The sequence below is a fragment of the Pelobates fuscus genome, chromosome 3 (assembly GCF_036172605.1).
Source record: "Pelobates fuscus isolate aPelFus1 chromosome 3, aPelFus1.pri, whole genome shotgun sequence".
NCBI classification, from domain to species: Eukaryota; Metazoa; Chordata; class Amphibia; order Anura; family Pelobatidae; genus Pelobates; species Pelobates fuscus.
Window position 1 is genome coordinate 58,739,551 of NC_086319.1, and position 24,723 is coordinate 58,764,273.

The following is a 24,723-nucleotide window of genomic DNA, read 5'->3' on the forward strand; positions in this document are numbered from 1 at the left end:
CCACCTTATTCTACAGTATTACTAAGTGGAATTTAATAATTAATAAAGAAAAATTATTGCAAATTTCAATAGCAACAATAGGTTGATGATGACCCTGCTGGAACAAGCTTACAATCTAGAGGAGGTGGGTATAAAAACACAATAGGATGGGTAGCATGGGGGAAAGGCAGGGCCGGCCTTAGGGGTGTGTGAGCTGTGTGGCTGCACAGGGCGCCATGGAGCAGGGGGCGCCCTGCGGCCGCACAGCTCACACATGGTCGGGATAAAAAATAAAATAAATAATAATTGTGGGGGCGGGGCTTAGTGTGCGGCAGGGGCGGGGCTTAGTGTGCGGCAGGGGCGGGGCTAAAATGCCATCTAACTGCTGCAGGGGATGCAGGAAGGAGTCCCTGCTTCCCCCAAGAACCAGAATCCAGGAGCTGCACTGCCTGTCTGCCTCCACAAGGAACAGAGGTAACTATGTGATTGTCTGCTTGTGTGTGTCTGTGTGTTTGACTGTCTGCCTGTGTGTGTGACTGTCTGCCTGTGTGAGAGACTGTCTGTGTGTGTGATTGTCTGTGTGTGTGACTGTCTGCATGTGTGTGTGACTGTCTGTGTGTGTGACTGCCTGTGTGTGTGACTGCCTGTGTGTGTGTGTGTGTGTGTGTGTGTGACTGTCTGCCTGTGTGTGTGACTGTCTGCCTGTGTGTGTGTGTGTGACTGCCTGTGTGTGTGTGTGTGTGACTGTCTGCCTGTATGTGTGACTGTCTGTGTGTGTGACTGTCTGCCTGTGTTTGTGACTGTCTGTGTATGTGACTGTGTGTGTGTGTGGCTGTCTGCCTGTGTGTGTGTGGATGTGTGTTTGACTCTCTGTGTGTGTGACTGTCTGCCTGTGTGTGTGTGACTCTGTGTATTTGACTGTCTGTGTGTGTGACTGCCTGCCTGTGTGTGTGTGTGTGTGACTATCTGCCTGTGTGTGTGTGACTGTCTGTGTGTGGCTGTCTGCCTGTGTGTGTGTGTAGGTGTGTGTGTGTGTGTGTGTGTGTGTGTGTGTGGCTGTCTGCGTGTGTGTGTGTGACTGTCTCTGTGTGTGGCTGTCTACCTGTGTGTGTGTGACTGTCTCTGTGTGTGGCATTCTGCCTCTGTGTGTGTGTGTGAGTGTGTGGCTGTCTGCCAAAGTGTGTGTCACTGTCTGTGTGTTTAACTGTCTGTGTGTGACTGTCTGTGTGTGTGTGTGTGTGACTGCCTATGTGTGACTGACTTGGCAGACTAGATGGGCCGAATGGTTCTTATCTGCCGTCACATTCTATGTCTGTGTGTGTGTATTTGTGTGTGGCTGTCTGTGTGTGACTGCCTTTGTGTGTTTTTGTGTGTATGTCTGTCTGCCTGTGTGTGTGACAGGGTGTGTGGGAAGGGGGAAGGAGGGTGGGAAGGTGTGGGGGAGGGAGGGACGAGAAGGGGGTGCTGTGAAGATTTTTCCACACAGGGCGCCCAAAGGCCTAAGGCCGGCCCTGGGGAAAGGAACCAAGTGACAGGGCGGGAAAGTAGCAGAATTGGAAGCTGAGAGTGAAGTGGAGAAAAGGCTCACTAAATAAGTTGAGAGAGAGATTAATGACAATTACTCTGGGAGCCCTTATGCTATTCGAGAGAGGTGTGTTTTAGTGAATTTTTAAAGAATTAGGGAATAGGGAGAGTCTGATGAGGAGGTGGGCTAGTACATAAGTATGGAGGTGAACGTGAGAAGTCCTGTAAGCACGAATTAGCAGTAAAGGTTATAAACAAGGAATAAAAAATCAAACAAACAAAACAAATAAATAAATACACACAAGTTTATGATTTTCATTGCAGTAATAAAACATTATTTAACAGCAAACTGCAATAGCTAAATGCAAAAAAAATATTTTTCATATCAAATGCACAGTGTGGGTTAAGGGAATAACTATTTTTTTCTTACTGTAACATGTTTAATTTCCATTACTTCATCTGTGATACATATCAGTTTTTCATAAAACTGTCCCGCTGAGAGTTTTTAATTTAAACTGTCTGATGTTCTTTTGGCATTCACTGTGAAAAAGAAAAATCTGTTCTCCAGAACCCCTGGATACAAATTCCATTTTTTTTAAGTCTAATTTGGAAACATTTCTGTATAAAAGTCATAAAACGGTCAGATCCTACATCGTTCATTTACTGTCCAAATTGCTTAAATGTACAATTCAATGGAAACAAGAAAGGAAAGTGAGTCTATGGAAATAAAATTAGTATATTTTCCCTAACTTTATAGAAAAGAATAGTCTACATTTTAAACAGAGATTCATGCTAAACCATCTTATCTGTATACCAACTCCTTCTAAAGCCTGAAGAGCTAGCTCTGATCACAACATTCATATAATTTGTTGCACAAGAACAAAAACAGTCTTGTGGTCTCACATCTCAACCAGTTCCAAAGTCTGCTTGTTCACTTAATTAAAAAGCAGAAACTGTTTCAACCAAAGCCAGAGATTCTGGTCTATGACAAGAAAGTAAAACATATGTTACAATGCAAATACGTTCTTTTATAGGCACTTTTAGATAAAGAAAAAACAACTGAAAGTATGATTTATCTGAAATAATATATGGCCATCATGGAAATGACAAATTAAAGAGTTGGGACCCAATGAGCGATTTTCATATTATTGGTGTTATGACAGACAGTTTAAACATATTTACCTCTGGGTTTTTCAATTCTTCTAAAGTAGGAAATCTTTTTAAGTAACTTGACTAGTTTATCCTAAATTGGGGACGTTTCTAAAAATCTCTGTTTAGTATAAAGGCACTGTATTTTTTTCACATGGACAGTCAACCGTAGACAGGAGGGAACATCATCAGATAATTGAATTACTATACAAACATGTTGTTTTTTACTTTAGAAAAAAAAAAACTTTATTTCGTTTCCATTGCAAACTAGTGGTAAGTAATGGGAGTCCAAATGTAGGTTAGTTGTCAGTAGGATGACTTTTTTGTTTATATTTTCCATCTAAATTACTATATCTTACTTTCACATGTATCTGTTTTTTTATTCAGATATTTAATCAGTGTACATTAAGTGTACATAAAGTGTGTTTATTCACTTCGTTTTGATTTGTATAGAATTGAACACTTTTGTTGTACAATTTAGGCAAAAAGTACAGATCTGATAAAATTCTCTGCTATACTAACTCAGCTAAAGTCAGCAAAATGAGAAATGTTTACCTCCCGAAGGAAATCTTGTGAACAGGATTCTCCGTCACTCTAAGTTAGCTAAAGTCACTACTTGGCATTATACTAAAGTTAGCTAAAGTCACAGCTTGGCCTGAATTCTGTACATTTGTTTCCGATTATTGCCTTCAATTTGGCGTTTAGAACATAACCTCCATAGGGAATTATCACCACCTCTTCTTCACACTTTCTCATACAAGCATGATGGCTTGATGTATGCCAAGTAAATATTACAACAATACGGCATTCACAAATGTAAGGATGGACAACATAGGAATGCTTGCCTCCCACTGTAAATCCTGTGAAGATAAAATAAGAATTCCCAAAAGCAAGATGATTGCATCCCAGTTTGTAAGCAGGCAAATGGATGAAAAATTCTCATTGACATTTTGCTAAAAATATTACAAAAATTTTGACATTTGGATTCAGGTTTGACAAATTAATTGCAAGGAGAAATGGGGATTTCCACTCATTAGCACACTTTCATTGGTACTATACATATTAAACAAAGAAAGGATGATCGAGGGTTCACACAAGTAGACCCAAGATCATAGTATGGATTTGTATATTTATAATTAATAAAAAATGTTTTTTTATTTTTATTTTATTTAGACCACTTAATCACATATCCATACTCTGATCTTGGGTCTACTTGTGTGAACCCTCGATCATCCTTTCTTTGTTTACTTACGTTCAACCAGGGTTATCCCCTATTTTGGATATCTCGGAGAAACAAACACATTCACCCAGATTGGGAGACTTTGTGCTCTTTATCATTTTTCTACTATACATATTACACTGTAAAGAATGATGAAATGTTCTTTGCTAATAATGTATGGGCTGTGAATGTAAACACAAGGAATAGGTATTGTTAAGGGTTGGCAAAATGTAATTTTATTATCTCTGCTATCCCCTTAATTAAGATTATTCTTCTATTTTGTTATTGATAATGAAAAAAATTCTAAGTTCTGCAAAAACTAGATAAATTATAAACCTAAACCCTTTCCAAATGTTGTGCCAACGCACATAGAAATGGAATGTCTTAAAAGTCAATGAGTTGAGATGTTCGTGCATAGAATCTCATGAATGTCACTGAGTTCTTGGAAATGAGCTAGAATTCCTTAAAACCAATAACTTAAAATAGACCAAATGTTATACAAAACACACAAGCATATTTATGTTTGAGATAGTACCAACATAGAATGAACCTAAATCGATTTCACATAGTATATTTTTTTCCCCTACAAGATTTTATCATTTTAAATACAACAGAAAAATCTAAAAGGCGTCACCATGAAACACCCTAATAAATATTACGCAATTTAATTAATAATCAGTTATCATCAATCAATAAATATTGACAAAGGATATTGCTTGTGAGCCATGTGTTTAAATTATTGCATTCAATTTGTATTTTCAGGATTTAGATTATAATCTTATAATATTTTATGTTTTGACATATATCTCAGTCTTGTCCCTTTCATAATGAAACACTGGTAGTAAGAAGGAAAACAAAATATTATATACATATATATACTTTTTTTTTTTTGCAAAGGCAATTCGGTGACTGATCATTTATCAAGAATATTCTTAAAACCAATCAAGAATATATTTTCACACACCATGAAATATAGAAATGTATAATATATACTTGTTTACTTGTAAAATGCCAATCTATTAATGAGGCTGCACATTTGCTTTTGGTTTGCTCACATGACTATTTGGGAGACCGGGCTAATTAGCATCGTGCAGGGCTCAATATCATATTTGTTAATTGCTGGCATGTGTCAGTATTTAATTCTTAACTACCTTAACTGGTTTCTACTTGCTTGTGCCTGTGCAGCATCTTTAGTATTTGTTCTCTGTACATTATCTTTGTGTGCGTAAACCTTTTTTTTTCGTGGTTAGTCATGGTGTCTGAAGTACGTTGTTTGGATGCATGCATTCATCCTGTAGTCGAGTTGGCACCATTAACTCTTTATAAGGGCATAGGATCTTTGGCCTTGGAATGGGCTAAATGTGGACCTTATAGGAAGTCCAGTCTTAGTCTTGTTCTTTGCCTAGACATAAGCTTGTATTAGTTTATTTCTGTTGCCAATTTTTAATGTTCATTCTGGAACCATTACATTAACTTGATGTCACAGAGGTCAGCACTCACTTACCTGCCTAGGGCACCTGTGGCATCCATGAGGTTTGAAAGCAGCAACTCTGGGATACTTGACTTTGTCCCAGCATCCTGCAACCTCTGCCCACCTGTACACTGACAGGGGATCCATATCAGCTACTCTATCTCCCTAAAATGGCGGTCGGCGTGCGGGAATCCAGGCCGTCATGGTCGCGAGCATGGGGCAGAGTTAGGACAATGATGAGTTACTGAGTCACTGAGTACTACGAGTAAATTTATAGAGATTTGTACCTACGCTTGCATGGGGGAAAAGCCGGTAATGTGATTTATCTGTCCTTTATATTCCACTACTTTATTAGCATTTACCTGGGCCTATAGTGCATTCAGTGTGTGCTCCTGGTTACCACTATTTTGGATTTTTCCTTGCCTTCATCTCCTGCTGCCTTCATTGACCTTCAGACTGTCTATGACTCTTCTTCTCTGTCTCGCTCCTTTTGGATTTTACGCTTGGCTACTCCGCTCCTAATAAAGCACCTGTACTGTCACAGGCCCACCCACACCCTGTTTTTACCTATAGATTCCTTTGTGTGTTTTGCTTGTAAGGCACCTGAGTTCCAGATTCTAGGCCATCACACTTGAGGTGAAAGATGGTTGTCTTGGCTGGCAATTTACTGTTTTCTGCATATTGGGCAACTACTATGCGCTACTAAACATATGCTCAGTAAAAAGATTTTGTTTGTCCAAATTCATTTGTCAAAAAAATAAAATATATATTTTTTTTAATTGATTTTGAATTCATCCATATGTTTTTTTAGTTCTGACAAATTTAATCCCTGCATTTGCTTTGGTAAATCTAATTTGGATGGACCAAAAGGGAGCAGAAATTGACCAATCAGTGCACTGCAAATTATAAATATTGTGTGTGTATTTTGCAGTACACTTATAGGTACATTTTCCCACCATTAGGTTCACAGAGTATGTGAAATTAAGTAACCAATAGAGGATAAAAAATGAAAATCAGTAAAAAGTCTATATTAATAGATTATATATTTAATAAAAGTATACGTATTTAGAGATTTTTTTCCCCCTCTTTTGGTACACTTATGTCACTGATCTGTGAATAGAAACTACATTTAGTGGCTGTCTCCTAACCAAAAGTAAAAATGTTTTGGTGCTACGGATGGGACTTCTAATCATGAATCAAATAAAATGGTTTTGTGCATTGTCCATTTAGTTTGTTTCTTTATTCATAGATATACCATTTTGGAGTTCATGAATTTGGATGAACCACAAGTCACCCAAAATTTGAATGAATCGCAATTAGCTTGAACCCGAGTGCACAAGTCTATATCCTACCATATTAAGCCAGTTGGGGCAACAATAGAACCATACTAATACAAGAAATATTGCTAAACTATAATGAATATAAAAAGAGTATGCTCTATTTGTGCAATCATATGTCTGTCTTTCCATCTATATATGTCTACATTCATACAAAAATATGAGTTTAAGTTTTACATTTGTTTGCTATCTCATAACATATATTTAATGCCAGACAACACCATTATTATTATTTTCAATTATGTATTATCCTGTGAAATGCTTACCATATCATATATTTGTGCATAATATCTTTAAAATTATGAATATGATATGATGTTTACATTGTTATAATTTTGCATTTGTTGATAATTATACCTTTTTCATAGGACTAGAGCAAGTTCCAAAAGACATCCCACCTGACACAACTCTGCTTGACTTACAAAACAATAAGATCACCGAGATTAAGGATGATGATTTCAAGAAGCTGAAACACCTTCATGTAAGAATTGTTTAGTATATTGAATTTCATTGCAGGAAAAGTAAGGAACTGTTATTATAATTTGAAAAGAAGTTAAAGGCACACTAGAGGGTTGGGAACACAAACGTATTCCTGACCCTATAGTGTTAAAACCACCGTCTGGGCCCCCTTTTCCTCCTTGACCGCCTAAATATAGCAACATCTTACTTTTACTCCAGTCTGCTGTTGCTGGCTCTGTCTCTTATCTGCCTGCATGGCTGACATTATCAGACTTTGTGTTCTGAGCCAATCGCAATGCTTTCCCATAGGATTGGCTGGGACTGTCAAGGAGGCAGATCAGGAGCAGAGCCAGCACAAACCAAACACAGCCCTGGCTGATCAGAATCTCCTAATATGTATGCATTGAATAAATATATCTCTATGGGGAAAGTTCAGTGTCTGCATGCAGAGGGTGGAGATTCTGAATAGCAGTGCTGCACATTGTGCAGTACTGCCCCAGGAAGCACATCTAGCAGCCTTCTGAGGAGTGGCCAGTGGAGTTATCCAAGGCTGTAATGTAAACACTGCATTTTTTCTGAAAACTCTACTCCTGAAAAATTTTTCTGAAAACTACTCCAAACTATACTTAAAGGAACTCACCACAAGAGTTTTTTTTTTTTAAATAAACCCCCAATGAATACATTAATTTCTTGCTGCATTTCTTGCTGGGTGTATACCTTAATTTGCAAAAGCTATAGATATTTTGCCTGCAACCTTTGCAAGCCTTCCCCTTCTTCCCTAGCATAGACTTTCAGTCAGTGCCAGGAAGGTGACCAATCAGAGGCTCATGGAAAAGCCTCTGATTCTGATCCACGTGCCTGCGCACTTCAGTGCTTGTATGTCCGAAGTGGGGACATACAAAACAAACTTGAACAAAATGTTCAATTTCTTATAGAGATATGCACTTTAAGATGGGATATTCCTCATACATAAAGCACTTCTGCAAGCTGAAATGCTTTATGGGTATAGTGTGATCCTATAATGATGAGTTTCCTCCATTGATAAAACCAATTTTACACCACTTAACATATGTTACTGGGAGCAAATTTAGGATTTTGTATCAAGCCTTTATACACAGTATTAAAGGTACACTCCACTGTAAACAATTATAGAAATATATTGACTTTCTCTTCCTTCCTGGTGGTAATTTTTGGTTATTCCACATGCTTCCAGAGACTTGGGAGTCTGAAGGTTCTGTGCAGTAGCTTAGCTGTTCCTAGAACAGGTCTCTTCTGGAGTGAGATCTCAGATGTCCAACCTGGAATCTGCTGAAGCCACTCTCCCAACTTTGAGGTTACTGCCCCAAGTGCTCCTATCACAACTGGGACTGCTACAGCCCTTACATTTCCGCATCCTTTCTTGCTCCTTTTTCAGTCCTTGGTATTTCTCCACATTCTCATATTCCTTCTTCTTCTTGTTGTAGGTTGAACCACATCTACCACCACTTCCATCCCTTGTCATGATGGCATGTTGGTTGGTCAATTTTTGTTTGTCTGTCTTGATATTGAAGTTCCAAGGAATCTTAACCCTGTCATTCTCAACTACCCTTTAATGTATCTCCCATCTGGGAAATATTTTCTTTGGGGTATGTTAAACATTAGCTTGCAATAGCTGTAGATCTAGGAAATGTAGCCAATGAGAGCTCACCCCTCTCTGACCAATCAGAAATATCTCATTAAGAAGCCTCTGAGGTCTAGCCAAGTGTGTCTTTTCATTCAATTGTCCCAATTAACTATAGTATAGATCATTGAGAAGTGTTGCAAAATTGCAAAAAAGTAACACTCGTCACACAGAAAGCACTTGAGGAATTGTTGCATGTGTTTAGAGTATTCTTTTAATGTTGGTAATGTAATTCATTTTGGGATAGAATAGAAAGTAGAAGGTAGAAATAGGAAGAAGTTTCAAGTGGTTTATAGGTTCTACCACAAACGCAAAGTTTGTTGCTCTGCTGGGGCCCCCTATTCTAATATGCCACTTACTGTTCACAAAACATTGTAGCACCTGAACTTGTTAAAAAAAAACAAAAAACTACTGTAGTGATGACATATCAAGCAGAGAAATGAGAGTCCATCACACGACATATGAAATGATTTTATGCAGAATTTAAAACAAATTGATATCAGCAGTGTGTAGGTTGGTATCTCTTTTGTAATGCAGAGAAAGTAACAGATGATATAATTTTATTAATTTAGTTATCCATGTATTATCTCAGAAATAGATGCTTATGCATTAAACAAGTCATTTTCGCAAGTCAACCATGGAATTTAATAGCTGGAAAAAACTTCCAATTCAACAATTTGGGCCTAAAACTTGAAAATACATGGTCAGTTTGTTATAATTATTAGATTGCCAAAGGATTGTATGAAATATTGTTCAAAATGATGTGAGCTGTGATTAGTTTAGTAAATTATACATTTTATCAGTCAGGCTAGCTTTAACACTATCACCAACTCACAAATGATAAACTAAATATTCTGAAAGCAGGGACCACTCTCATTTCTGCATTTAGTGTTCTTTGATATGACTTTTATGGTATAACATACTTTGGCTATGCTTATATTTTCCACTTGTATTTGTTTTTACTTCATTTTTTAACATTTTATTTTCCAATTTCCCACTGTACTGCGATATACTTATTCTACTCACCGCCTCGTATTTGATTTGCTTTACACCCCTACCCACCATCAACATGTTTGCAAATAAAGACTTTTTTAAATGCTTTGTTAAAGACAGAATATTTATTAGAAGACTCAGTGTTTGCACTGGGCTGGTTGAGGACTATTCACATTGTGGTGGCATTGTGTGTTGGCATTGTGTTGGAAAATGAGGCATAGCTTTGAACTTCCTCTGCCACATCTTGTGTGATGTTCTATGGATGACTATGTTACTAAACAATCCAGGGAGGTTTCGGGAACTTTCATAGACACCTGTTTTGTATTTTTATGTGTGCATGGGATCCTGGTAGATGAAGTTTTTAGTAACTGCTGACACAGCCAAGAAGACCATGGGGGCATTGTGGAGAGAGACATGTTTAATTAGGTATATCAAACGTTTCTCCATTATAGATTCATATTGTGTTCATTCAGTGCAGCCCTTGCCCTTGCCAAACAGTCCTATTTTTCCTCTCTCATTAGTTCATGTTCCCGCAACCCCAGGCGTCTCTTTGACACCTTTAATTCTCTTCTTCGCCCTGCTGTGGCCACCCCCAAAACTAACCTTACTTCTGATAACTTTGCATGTTACTTCACTGACAAGATTGAACAGCTAAGGAAAGAATTCTCCCCTCCTTGCCTTTCTGTTTCTCAATCACACATAGATCATGCCTTTCTTACCCTTCAGACCTTCTCCCCAGCTACTGACCAAGAGGTGGCTGCTCTTCTTTGCTCCTCTCGCCCCACCACTTGCCCGCTCGATCCTGTCCCATCTCACCTTATCAGATCTCTCTCCACTTGTCTCGTGCCTTCTCTAACACACATCTTCAACTGCTCGCTCTCTTCTGGCATCGTCCCTGCTGACCTTAAACATGCCACTGTAGTACCTATACTAAAAAAACCTTCCCTCGACCGATCCACCCTCTCTAACTACCGTCCCATATCCCTGCTCCCTTTTTCCTCAAAGCTTCTGGAAAGACTTGTCTTTACCCGTGTGTCTCATTTACTCAATTCCAACTCTCTCCTTGACCCCCTTCAATCTGGCTTCCGCCCTCTCCACTCTACAGAGACTGCCCTTATCAAAGTCACTAACGTCCTAATCGACGCTAAATCCAAAGGCCACCACTCCATACTAATTCTTCTTGACCTCTCAGCGGCCTTTGACACCGTTGATCATGCTCTCCTTCTTCAAACTCTTCAATCGCTTGGTCTCTGTGACTCTGTCCTCTCGTGGTTTTCCTCTTATCTCTCCCAACGCTCATTCAGTGTCTCCTTTTCTAATGATACCTCCTCCCCTCGCCCTGTCTCGGTTGGAGTCCCCCAAGGCTCCGTCCTTGGTCCCCTTCTATTTTCTCTTTATACTGCCTCTCTTGGCAAACTTATTACCTCTTTTGGATTCCACTACCACCTGTACGCTGATGACACCCAGCTATATCTCTCCTCCCCGGACCTCTCCCCTGCCGTCCTGCAACGTGTCACTGCTTGCCTTTCTTCCATCTCTGACTGGATGTCCTCCCGCTTTCTGAAACTCAATCTCTCAAAAACTGAGCTCCTTGTCTTTCCTCCTCCTAATACTGATCCTCCTCTTTCGCTCTCCCTTCAAGTTTGTGGTACCAACATCAGTCCATCCTTGCAAGCGCGCTGTCTTGGCGTCCTACTTGACTCTGGTCTAACCTTTGAGCCTCACATCCAGCATGTTGCCAAATCCTGTAGATTCCATCTTAAAAACATAGCCCGCATCCACCCCTTTCTTGCACCAGATACTACCAAGGAGCTTGTCCATGCTCTAGTAATTTCCCGCATGGATTACTGTAACCCTCTCCTGATTGGTCTTCCCAAAAGCCGTACTGCACCCCTACAGTCCGTAATGAACGCTGCTGCTAGACTGATTTTCCTCTCTAGTCGTTTCTCTCACACCTCACCCCTCTGCCAGTCCTTACATTGGCTTCCTGTATGCTATAGGAGTCAATTCAAGGTACTAACTCACACCTATAAAGCACTGAACAACTCTAGCCCCTCTTATATCTCCTCACAGATCCATAGGTATGTCCCTTCTCGGTCTCTCCGCTCTGCCCGTGACCACCTCCTGTCCGTTGTCCGCACTCGTACGGCCAACTCGCGCTTGCAGGACTTCTCGCGGGCGGCTCCCTTCCTATGGAATAGCCTGTCTACCGCCATTAGACTCTCCCCTAGTCTTGCATCTTTTAAGAAGTGCCTTAAAACCCATCTCTTTAGGAAAGCTTATGGCCTCCAAGACTAACCAATACCTCACATACCTGTCTCTTGCCCTCTCCTAAAGGGCAGTCCACCTTATTTGATTGCAAATTCCTGTCCTAATGTGTTTTACACCCCACCTCCTATAGAATGTAAGCTCAATCGAGCAGGGTCCTCTTCAACCTATTGTTCCTGTAAGTTTATCTGTAATTGTCCTATTTATAGTTAAATCCCCTCTCATAATATTGTAAAGCGCTACGGAATCTGTTGGCGCTATATAAATTGCAATAATAATAATAATAATAATAATAATAATAATAATAATAATAATAAACGTTTCCCTCACTTGTCAGTTGTTGCTACCATGGGTTAAACATCCATGTTGCACTGGGAGCAAGAATGCAAAGACTCCACAAGAGTGCATTATTAAGAGTGCACAGTTATGCATTATTTAGAGAGAAACCATATGTCTCAAATATTTTGGAAAATAAACCAGGTTTATTTTCTTGGATCTAATTAATGTTGTTGTAACTCTATGTGTCCTGAACTGAAGTTTTTTCTATATAACAAAGTAGTAATACACGGTATATCAATGTATCGGAGCAACTGCACGTTGCAGCACACACAATGTACATTATTTACCCAGTATAGAGATATTTTACAGACTGAAATGTTTTTATTACTGAAAGATTTCATGGACATTGATGTAAGGCACATGTGATCCTCTGTAATTAAATCCTTCCTTTTTTTTTTCACAAGAAATGCCAGTAATGTTTTAGATAATGTAAAAATTGTGTTTTTTGAGAATTTTTTTTTAAAATAGCATTACTCATAACAATGGTACATATAAAATCTTGTCACAGTTGGATGGGCATAAAAGGAGTGTACAAGTGGAAATGACTTGTGGCTGAAATATGCATTTTAACCCCCAAAAAGGCACGTGAGCCTGTCATGAATTTGCCATGATGTCTGTTTATCAGTCTGACCATCCCCATTCACGGTTGCACATGCCCTGTGTGTGCAATAGTTAGCACAGCACAGTCCAATGGTGTGTGTGCACTGTGCTAGTTGAGGACTATACAAGTTTTCAATGATGTCTTGTGATGCAAGACACTGAACAAATCTAGGATTGTGAGATAGGCCCTTTAAATTCAAAGCTGTTTTACTGGAACCAAGAAAGGTGATACATATGAAAAAGTATCTACACTTTCAAGTCGATTTTCTTCCTGTTAAGATCACTAGTGGATGGGTTAAAGTTGCCACCTTACAATATTTGATCTCTTTTCAGATAACACATTTTAACCCCTATATAACATTGGATACTTAAATTCATTATTTTGTGACATCCTTGTCATAAGGGTTAAGCTGATGATAAGCTAATGAGGAAAATCATATCTCATTATTCCTTCTGTGAGTGAGGCTTGGGTTCACATCAGATTGGTGTAGGAGATACAGTGTTAACCTTCCCCATCTGCAGGACCAGTTGTTGATCCACACCATATTTTTAGGAAGGAGGACAAGTATTGTAAAATTTGGATGCCCATATAAATACCTAAACCTTGAAATCAAATCCCTGAGTTGACTGCTTTGGCCAGACTATTGAGACAATGGGGGGGGGGGGGGGGTGTCTATCCTTGGGTTCCATATTGCTTACATTTTTCACTGACTTGCTTAATTCCCCCACTACAACATTGCTGCTCAGCTGGAATAGGTGTTGTTACAGCAGGGAAATCAAGCTAAATCACCTAATTTTTCAATAAGAAATTAGATTTTATAGAATATATGTTATATTATATTTTTTCTTCTTATATGAAAACTCATAAAGTAGCTTTAAACCAGTACATCATTACATATTAACCCATAATACAGACCTAGAAACCATCCAGTATAAAAACCCACCACTTGATACCTGGGGCTCCCCTATGTCAGCTGGTACCACAAGTGACCGCAGACTGACCGATGCTGCATACAGCCCTTTAAATCATTTCAGTTCACCATGAATTGAATGCAGTGATGCCCAACTGTGGTGATTGCCAGCCTGCCTGAAACCAGCAGGAAATATTAGAGAGGTCCAGACACTCCAGATATCAGTAGAAATCAGCAATTTATTAAAATACTAAACTGCTATTTCTACTGATATCTGGAGTGCCTGGACCTCTATTTATTCCTCTATTAATATATTGGTCTCTTGGTACTGGGGCCGGTCTGGTTGCACCTGGACTCAGTTGGGTATTGAGTGCAGTTCCATCTCATCCCTTACTGAAATCAGAGGAAGACTATTAGGGTCTTTTACGACCCTGACAGAGTCTCCCTGCCCTGCATGCCCATCTGTTGATCATGCTGGATTTTGCCAATATGATTAACAAGAACAGCATGCCAGACTGCTAAATTATAGGGAGATCTCCCAGTCATTCTGAAAACAACCACTAGATTAATCCGTTAACTGGCATTTACATCTGCTGGTATCGGCAGAGGGTATCAGTTAAGGTTAGGGGTAGGTTAAATGTAGGGTTAAGTATAGGGTTAGGTTTAGTGTAGTGATAGTGGTAAAGTGAGGTAAAAGCTATGCTGGATTAGAGTTAATGCTGTTTTAGGGTTAGGGATATTGTAGGGTTAAGGGTAGGAGTAAGGCTAGGGTAGGTATACAGTGAGAGTTAGTATAGAGTTGGGGGGCGGGGTTGTTTTGTATAGGGTCACTGTTAACTACCAAAAATAACCATTTAAAGGGTTTCTTCATGATCACTGCTTCCAGCTCAGTACCGGGCTCAGTATTGTGAATACTTTTATGCACAGAATTGCATTAATTGGTTGAGAGCGGTTTGCAGAAGCTAGATATTGTCATCAGTCACAGAGGATCGTTAGGGCCCAGTAAGGACCCAGGTAAAAGGACAAACTGTTACAAAATGATTTACCTCATTACCAGTGGCATCATAACCACTACAGTGGGATGTAGTGTTTATGGTGCTTGAAGTAACCCCTTAAGAATCAGGACTGATACATGAATCTAAGCTGTTATTTATTTTTAATTGCACTTTATAGGTAAAAGATTATCATAAGCAAAAATGACAAAGATGCAAGCATAATTCTAGATACAGGCATGGCTTAACACACCTCTTGAAAACTCACAAGGGGTGGGATTGAAACAGGACTCAGGACACTATAATGTTAGGAGTATATGTTTGGATTTCTAACACTATAGAGTTCCTTTAACCCCACTCTAGCCCTAAACCCAATAATTCTAATTACACATCTGTAACCCCCTCAAGCTTTTAATCATCTTAACAATAAACACCCTGTGTAGTTTATCTTTGACATTAAACCCTCTATAATCTTACCCCTCCACACCCTAACCACTTCTAACATTATTTTAAATCTTGCATGCATTTACATGGCTGCATACACTCACTATACTAACACATTTAAACACAATACATTGAGACACATGACTGGGCAATTCATCTAAATGGGTTCACGTTATTTAGGAAGGATAGGAAAATAAGAAGGGTGGTGGGGTATGTTTATATGTCAACCATGAGTTAAAGTCAAATCTTAGGCATGTGAAATGTTATGAGGAAAATGTGGAGGCTTTATGGGTAGATATCTGTTTGGGGCAAACAAAGGGAAATCAATTATTGGTTGGGATATGTTATAACCCACCTAATGTAAATATTATTGATGAAGAACAGCTGTTAGAGCAAATTGAGAAAGCTGCAAATTGAGGTAACAAGTTCATTATTGGAGATTTTAATTACCCAGACATAAATTGGGATAGAGGGACTAGTACTTCAGCAAGGCGAATCAGGTTTTTGAATGTGTTAAATGACACCTTTATGTCACAACTGGTACAAGCACCAACTAGAAAGGATGCTTGTCTGGATCTCGTCATAACAAACAATGTTGATCTTTTAACCAATATTCAAGTAGGGAAGCATTTGGGAAATAGTGATCACAATATGGTAAATTTTGAAATAAACTCAAAAAAGCAAAAGCAAGTGGGGTATACTAAACCATATAATTTAAAAAAAAAGCCAATTTCAATAAGATTAGGGCAGCTCTACAACATATCGACTGGCATAAACTCCTTAGTGATAAAAACACTGAGGATAAATGGAAACTATTCAAACAAATATTAAAAAGGTACATTTCTCAGTATGTACCATTGGGTAATAAATATAAAAGAAACAAATTAAAACCAATGTGGCTTAGTAGAAAAGTAAAACAAGAGATTAAAAAAAAGAAAAGGGCATTTAAAGCATTTAAATCAGACAAATTAGAGGCATCCTATTTAAGATATAAGGAAGCCAATAACACTTGCAAAAAGGCAATTAAAGTGGCTAAACTAGAAAATGAGAAATTGATAGCTAAAGAATGCAAAACCAACCCCAAACATTTTTTCAAGTACATCAATTCTAAAAAAAACAAAAAATGAAAGTGTAGGTACACTGGAAACAGTTGGGTTTATTAGCTAATGAAGACCAGGAAAAAGCAGAAATTTTAAATAACTATTTTTCTTCAGTATATATTAAAGGACCACTATAGTGCCAGGAAAACATACTTGTTTTCCTGGCACTATAGTGCCCTGAGGGTGCCCCCTCCCGCCGGGCTCTGGGGAGAGGAGAGGGGTTAAAACGTACCTTTCTCCAGCGCCGGGCGGGGGGCTCTTCTTCTCCGATCCTCCTCCTCTCCTCCCATTCGTCTGAATGCGCTCGCGCGGCAAGAGCTGCGCGCGCATTCAGCCGGTCTTATAGGAAAGCATTTTCAATGCTTTCCTATGGACGCTGGCGTCTTCTCACTGTGATTTTCACAGTGAGAATCACGCAAGCGCCTCTAGCGGCTGTCAATGAGACAGCCACTAGAGGCTTTGAGGGCTGGATTAACCCATTTATAAACATAGCAGTTTCTCTAAAACTGCTATGTTTATAAAAAAATGGGTTAACCCTAGCTGGACCTTACACCCAGACCACTTCATTAAGCTGAAGTGGTCTGGGTGCCTAGAGTGGTCCTTTAATGAGGATTCTATGGCAAGAGATATGCAAATGATTGCTGCAAAAAACTTGCAAATAACTTGTGATTGGATAACTCGAGACAAGGTGCTACAGTTATTAAAGAAAATTAATGTAAATAGAGCTCCGGGGCCTGACGTTATTCACCCACGAGTATTTAAGGAGCTAAGTGGGGAAATAAGTGAACCTCTGTATTTAATTTTTCAAGATTCTTTTGTTTCAGGTGTTGTACCGGAGGATTGGAGGAAGGTAGATGTTATTCCTATATTTAAAAAGGGTTCAAAATCCTTGCCTGGAAATTATAGACCTGTGAGCTTAACTTCTGTAACTGGGAAAATATTTGAACGGCTATTAAGGGATAATATTCAGGAATTCATTGGGAAGAACTTTGTTATTAGCAATAATCAGCATGGTTTTATGAAACATAGGTCATGTCAAACTAACCTAATTGCATTCTACGAAGAAGTAAGTAGAAGTATAGATCAGGGTGTTGCAGTGGATGTGATCTACTTGGATTTTGCCAAGGCATTTGATACGGTTCCTCACAATAGGTTAGTCTTCAAACTAAAATAAATTGGTCTAGATGAATATTCTTGTTCTTGGGTAGAACACTGGCTTAAAGATAGAGTACAACAAGTTGTAATTAATGGTAAATGTTCAGGCTGGACAAAAGTGGTAAGTGGTGTCCCTCGGGGTTCTGTTTTGGGACCACTTCTATTTAACTTATTTATAATTGATCTTGAAATAGGCATTGAAAGCCATGTATCAGTGTTTGCAGATGGCACAAAACTTTGTAAAGTAATAAAATGTGAGCAGGATATTGCTTTGCTGCAGATGGATTTGGATAGATTGCGGGACAAAATGGCAGATTAAATTTAACTTAGTTATGCACTTCGGGGTTAAGAATGCACAAGCAACTTACACACTAAATGGTAGTGAATTAGGGATAACCACGCACGAGAAGGATTTGGGAATTGTTATAGACAACAAATTAGGCAGCAATATGCAATGTCAATCTGCAGTTGCTAAAGCCAGTAAGGTTTTGTCATGTATAAATAGGGGCATATATTCTCGGGATGAAAATATAATTTTGCCTCTTTATAAATTGCTGGTAAGACCACACCTTGAATATGCTGTGCAATTTTATGCACCTGTTCTAAAGAAAGATATCATGGCACTAGAAAAAGTCCAGAATTTTTTTTAAATCTGTTTAGTTTGGAAAAACGGCGCCTGAGAGGGGATATGATAACTTTATACAAATATATTCGGGGCCAGTACAAACCTTTATCTGGAAATCTATTCATAAACAGGGCTATACATAGGACACAAGGTCACACATTTAGTCAGTAAGAAAGAAAGGCAAAGAAAAGGTTTTTATACAGTAAGAGCAATAAGGATATGGAATTCTCTGCCTGAAAAGGTGGTTTTGTCAGAGTCACTACAGATTTTTAAATTGCAATTGGATAAATACTTGCAAAAACATAACATACAGGGACTATAATTTCTAATTAGTGGGGTAATAGCTGCTTGATCCAAGGAGACATCTGGCTGCTATTTTGGGGTCAAGAAGGATTTTATTCCTAGTTTGTGGCAAAATTGGAAGTGTTTCAAAATAGGTTTTTTGCCTACTTTTGGATCAACAACAACAACATATGTGAGGAAGGCTGAACTTGATGGACGCAAGTTTCTTTTCAGCTATGTAACTATGTAACCCCAAGTATGTAACATTACAATACCTGCCTTTTTTTGTGAGGGGACAAGGGATGAGGGCAATTTAGACTTCTGTTGCCTCTGGAGCCCTACATGCAAATTCTGCCCTAGCTGTAAATTAACACAAAGCACAAATTCTAGGTTTTGTTTTGGTTCAGTTGTTGGACAATTGCCTCTGTCGTAAGGGGTTAATCATACTCATGTTGCTGTTGCAGGCTCTAGCTGGTCATTAATAGAGCAGGAGATATTACATTCTAAATTAAACAAACTGTACAATAAGGGAAGTTAAAAACCAGAATAAGTTTTCAGGAAATGTGTAGGGAGGCTATTTAGATATTCCCCAATGAAAAAAAAATATATATATAATTAAAGGCATCTGTGTTTTCATTTGGGGATATAGCTTCTAAATAATTCTATTATTAATATATTGGGCAGTGGAGTGTCCCTTTCAGCTAAAGTTTTATTCATGCTTAGAGTGTCCCTTTAAGAAAACAAGTAATGCAAAAATTTGAAAGGTTATTTTAAGAAAGCCAACCTGTCAAACAAAAAGTTCATCATTCTGACTGGCAGAGACAAGTTTTGATCAGATTTTGATATTTTATAATAAATGTATTTAGCCAAGGGTATTTTGTTTATGAAATGTTTGCTATATTTGTGCTTGTTTGTAATTTGCTAAATTGATAGTATTGTAATTACCAGATTGTTAATAATTTTACAATTGCTGTATATTTAATAGTTCTGTATATTTAGTATTGAGGTTAAAGTGAACCTGTTAACATAACCATCCCATAGACACTGAATATATAATTTATCATAGAGATCAGTAATATATAAAATGTAAAGGCTTGCAATATGAATTCATGTCATTCTGGCCTAGCTCCACCATATCTTCAGTTTTGTGGGTGTCGCACTCTTGTAACAGCCACCTCCAATCAGCCCACACACTAAACACTCTTTCATTTGATTTGCTCTGCTAACCCAAGTAGGACAATCCTCTTCAGTGATATTGACATACAAGTTTCAATGCCAGCCAATATCCATTTCTGTACTCCCCAGCTATCATTGGCAGTGACAGCTACGGAGTAACCTTAGCAACCATAGCACATGTGCTGTGGTTGCTATGCTTGCTGAGCAAGAGGACTACCTGTAGGAGAACTCCCCTGCTCTCCCTGTCAGTCAGTTCTTCAGTTCAGAGGTCTGTGTTGAAGAATTGATTGACAGGTGGTAGAAAGGCCTAGGTTAAAATAGCTAAGTCTATACATTTGTTAGCAAATCTGCTTGCACAATGTATACATTATTTTCTTATGCTCTTTAATGTTAGAATAAGTAGGGTGTATCTTGACAGGTACATTTTAAAGCAGGGAATGCTTGTGAAAAGCCATGGCACATTAATTTATAGCATATTCATATAGGCACCTAGACCACTTCATCTCATTAAAGTAGTCTGGGTGCAGTGTCTCTATCCCCCCTTAGTCCTGCAATGTTAATTATTGTAGTTTTAGAGTAACTGCAATGGTTGCATTCAGGGGCGGATTCAGAGCTTTATCTTGGGATGGTCACTCATAGATTATTTAAAAAAACAAACCAGGCACAATAACCACTACCGCTTTCTGTAGTGGTTATGGTGCCAGGAGTGCTGTGGCACCATCCCAGAGTAAATATTCAAACCGTTTAAGAACAGTTTGACAATTTACCTGGGGTCTTCTAGGATAGGTGCTGTAGTAAGGGATAGGGTCTCTAGTAATGTTTGTGTGTGTGTGTGTGAGTGTGAGGGGTGCAGTATGTGTGTATGGGAGGCAGTGAGTGTGTGAGGGATGCAGGGTGGGTATGGGAGGCAGTGTGTGTGAGGAGTGCAGTATGTACGAGAGGCAGTGTGTGTGTGAGGGGTGCATTGCGTGTGTGAGGGGTGCAGTGCATGTGTGAGGGACAGTGTGTGTATGGTCATGTAGTGGGGGCAGTTTGTCTGTATGGGGGGCTGTGGGTGTATGGGGGTACAGTGGGGACAGTGCGTGTATGAGGGTTCAGTCAGGGCAGTGTGTGCATTGGGGTGCAGTGGAGGCAGTGTGTGTATGGGGTAAAGTGGGGGTAGTTTGTGCATGGGGGTGCAGTGGGGGCAGTTTGTGTATGGTGGTACAGTGGGGACATTGTGTGTATGGGGGTGCAGTGGGGGCAGTGTGTGTGGTGGGTTAGTGTGTGTATGGGGGGCTGTGGGTGTATGGGGGTGCAGTGGGGCAGTGTGTGTGGTGGGGCAGTGTGTGTATGAGGGTGCAGTGGAGGCAATGTGGGTGGTAGGGCAGTGTGTGTATGAGGGTGCAGTGGAGGCAATGTGGGTGGTAGGGCAGTGTGTGTATAGGGGCTGTGGGTGTATGGGGGTGCAGTGGGGGCAATGTGTGTGGTGGGGCAGAGTGTGTTTGGGGTGCAGTGGGGGCAGTGTGTGTGGGGGGGCATTGTGTGTATGGGGGTGCAGTGGGGGCAGTGTGTGTATGGGGAGCTGTGGGGGCAGTTTGTGTAGTTGCAGGAGGGGGCTGATGAAAACAAATACGTGCTTTGTTTTTAATAAAAAAAAATATATACTTTCTATCCACCCTCCCTTATTACCTTCACCCAGGGAGGGGGGATTCCGATTATGAAGCTCTGGTGGTCCTGTGGAGAATCCCTGGCGGTTCTAGTGGGGAGTTCACTCTTGCGAGAATGGAGCGTTGCCATGGTAACCACAGCAAGGCTCTGTGTTCCTGAGAGGAGACCCGGCGGAGCTGCAAGCTATAGCTATAGCTCTCCCTCCCCTGCTGGCTGCCCTGCTGGCTGCCGGTAAAGTGCCTGCCGCCTGCCAGACCAGTGAGTGAGACCTCTGATCTCCCCTTCATTCCATGAAGGCACCCAGCAGAGCAGGCGCGTGGATAGTACCAGTCCTGCAGGGGAGAGCATTGGCATTGGCTCTCTGGGGGGGGGAGGAAATTGCCCCCTTGCCCCCCCTGGATCCACCACTGGTTGCATTGCAGGTCTAAGACAAGCAGACAGCCACTAGAATGAACCCTTTGCATGAGGACATCCAGCATTAGTAAAATACCCATAGAAGAGTATTGAAGCATTTAGTACATAAGTCCTCACAAAGGGACGTATTCCCCCCACCCTCTATTTTGGTAATTGCTGTAAGTTGTAATGAGGATAATTTATTAAAGTGTTCTTCGGAAAGTGGTCTAAACTATTGAAACTGGGATAACCACCATGGAAACCAGTGGAACCAGCATTCACAATACTGAGTAGATCAACCACAAATTATCCTTAATTGAACTGGATGATAAAATATATTAAAGTCAATGGAATCAAATGACTGAGTAAATATTGCCTGGTGTAGGAATAAACGGAATCCATAGGCTCTCGCACATGTTTTTGGAAGGTGTAGGAAAGTTATGACTACTGATAAGAAGTCCGATGACAGGGAATGCTCAGAGCAAGCATTCTCAAGCAACTCATTTTTAAAACACTTACGTCCAGATAAAAATTGTCTTAGACTGTTTCCTTATTGTCTTAGACTGTTTCCGTAAGAGACGGTAATGGATATCCTTGTTATTCTGAGGTTAAATTATATCTGCCACAAGTACCAGCTAAATTAACTCTGATTTCTACACTGTTCAATTACATTATTATAGTAGCTTCAGGTAATCCATATAGTTGGAAACATACCTTGTTGCAATCTCAAAGAAAACATGTATTTTTAATTTGTATGTACCTTACAGTTCTTTTAGTTGCAATCCTATGATCTATGAGACAAGTTAACAATTTTACTGAAATTGTACTTCATCTTCCTTTTTAGAAAATGAGAAATAGGAAAAGCTAACATGAACAAGCCATCTGCATGCACGCATCATATAGACCCCACTAAGTGTTCATTAGAATACACACCATTGCACTTCTAAAAATATTTGGTCTACAGGTATATAGTTACAGCTTTTGTTAACTGGTGAATTCTACCTGGTCATTCACATGTGGCAATAATATGACCTAGCTAAATCCTAGAAAACTACTTGTGCATTTCTGTAGGTGTGCACCATATATTGTGTAAATATACCACTGAAGAGAAGCCCACTGCAGATACACAAATTAAGAGCATATATTCATAATGACAACAAGGAATTGTATGTGCTGTGCCACTGCGTAATTTATTCATGGCACATGTACCTTGAGTACTATTAGCACATTAATATATTAAGAATCGATTAGTTCATAAAAAAAAGTTGTTTGGATAATTCAGATTTTGGCCCTGTGACGTTTTGGTTCACACACATTTCATCCAAGCGAGACCGGTTTGGGAAACGCAATTCAGATTAGCCTAAATGGAAGGAAAATGCACCTATTAGTGTACTGCAATTTTTTTTAATAATAATAAATAAAAATAAAAATAATAATTATATTTATTATGATCAAGTAACCAATAGAAGCAAAAAATAATAATATATATTTCCCCCTCTGTTGGTCACTTCTCATTTAGTCTGTGAATAAAATCTAGTGGTTGTCCTCTAAGCATTAATCATCTTTTTCCCCCATCCTTTTAGAGGCACCACGGGCAGGATTTTGAATAATGAAATTAAAATGAAAACAGTTCATCTATTGTCCATTCATTTCTTTCATGATTCATCCATTTGGCAATTCAGAGTTTAAGATTTTAGACGAATCACTGATCGTCCAAAATTCAAATGGATCACAATTAATTTGCAATGTGAAAGCACAAGTCTAATTACAATATTTTACTAGATGGCTTTACCCTGCTTACATTTATTGAAGACCTTACTGTTGCATTATTTATACACCATCAAGCTAGAAAAATCTCACTACATGACAACCTCATTTATGAAACAATGGTTATGGGGATATTTACAAAACTTTAGCTCGTAACATGAGTCCAGGAAGTCAGAAACACATATGGAAGCTTAAGGTTCCACAAAAACTGCAAATGCTGTGAGCAAACTATATCATATCATTGTTCACAAGTAGCTCATAAGCTTTTATCTCTGAATAACTTTTAGCTTTTCAAGAGATAATTCACACTAACACTAAAAGTTCCACGATTATATTTTGTTAATATTTCTTATTCTAAAATGTGAATCCCACAGCAACCTCTCACCTCCCTTTTATCATTCATCCCCCACTAAATTCCAATGTATCATCTTGCCTCCACAATGTTGATTTCACTTCTTTGCCCGCGTTATACATGAATTCCTATTAAATGTCTCTCCGAGCCCCTGGTAACTGCAAACACTTAAATCTGGCAACTCTACCATGAATTTTCACAAATGAATTAAAACCCCTCTACTACAGATTCCTTCATTGAATCTGCTTCCTCCCTTTGCATTGCTCTGATCTCTGCATGTCATGAATGAAAAAATGATACATGATTAAGGCCTCAGGGCTGAAACTTATTTTTGCTTTGTACTTTGGATCATAATAAAAGCATATTTGAGTTTTCACCCTGCACTGTGAAACCTGTGGCTCTATATTTCTGGACATACACTGGGGCTAGCGAACCTCCTCCACAGAGCTCCGTTGTACTAACACACTTGAGTGCTGCATCCCATTAATGGAAGGAAAACAAATTATGGTAAGACCACTTCTTGAAGGAGATAACATTTTGATACCAACTTTTGTAGAAAGCCATCCCTGGGTTTTAAGACCACTTTTTCTAATATATGCTTTACAGTAGAGATGGCAACCAGGAATAAGGCTTTGTAGGTAAGCTTTTTAATACTTATATCCTGTAGAGGTTCGAAAAAAGGTTCATTCAGGGTATTTAGGGCCAGAAACAAATCCCAAGTTGGAGCTTCTCTTCTAGTTCAGAGTTTCTAGGTCAGATATTCATGGTTTCTTTGAATAACCTAGATATGAAGGGTTTCGGAGCCCACAAGACATTGCACAGAGATGAAAGAGCTGAGCACTGTACTTTGAGATAAGATCTGCTTTCGTGAAACAATT

At 39.2% G+C, this 24,723-nt stretch overlaps 1 protein-coding gene across 1 annotated transcript in view; it reads left to right on the forward strand.

The window, feature by feature from the left end:
• The window catches only part of DCN (decorin), a 63,029-nt gene that overhangs the window by 20,649 nt on the left and 17,657 nt on the right, over positions 1–24,723 (forward strand). The window contains exon 3 of the mRNA XM_063447115.1: positions 7,048–7,160. Coding sequence (XP_063303185.1) covers positions 7,048–7,160 — 113 coding nt within the window. The remainder of the gene's footprint in view (positions 1–7,047; positions 7,161–24,723) is intronic.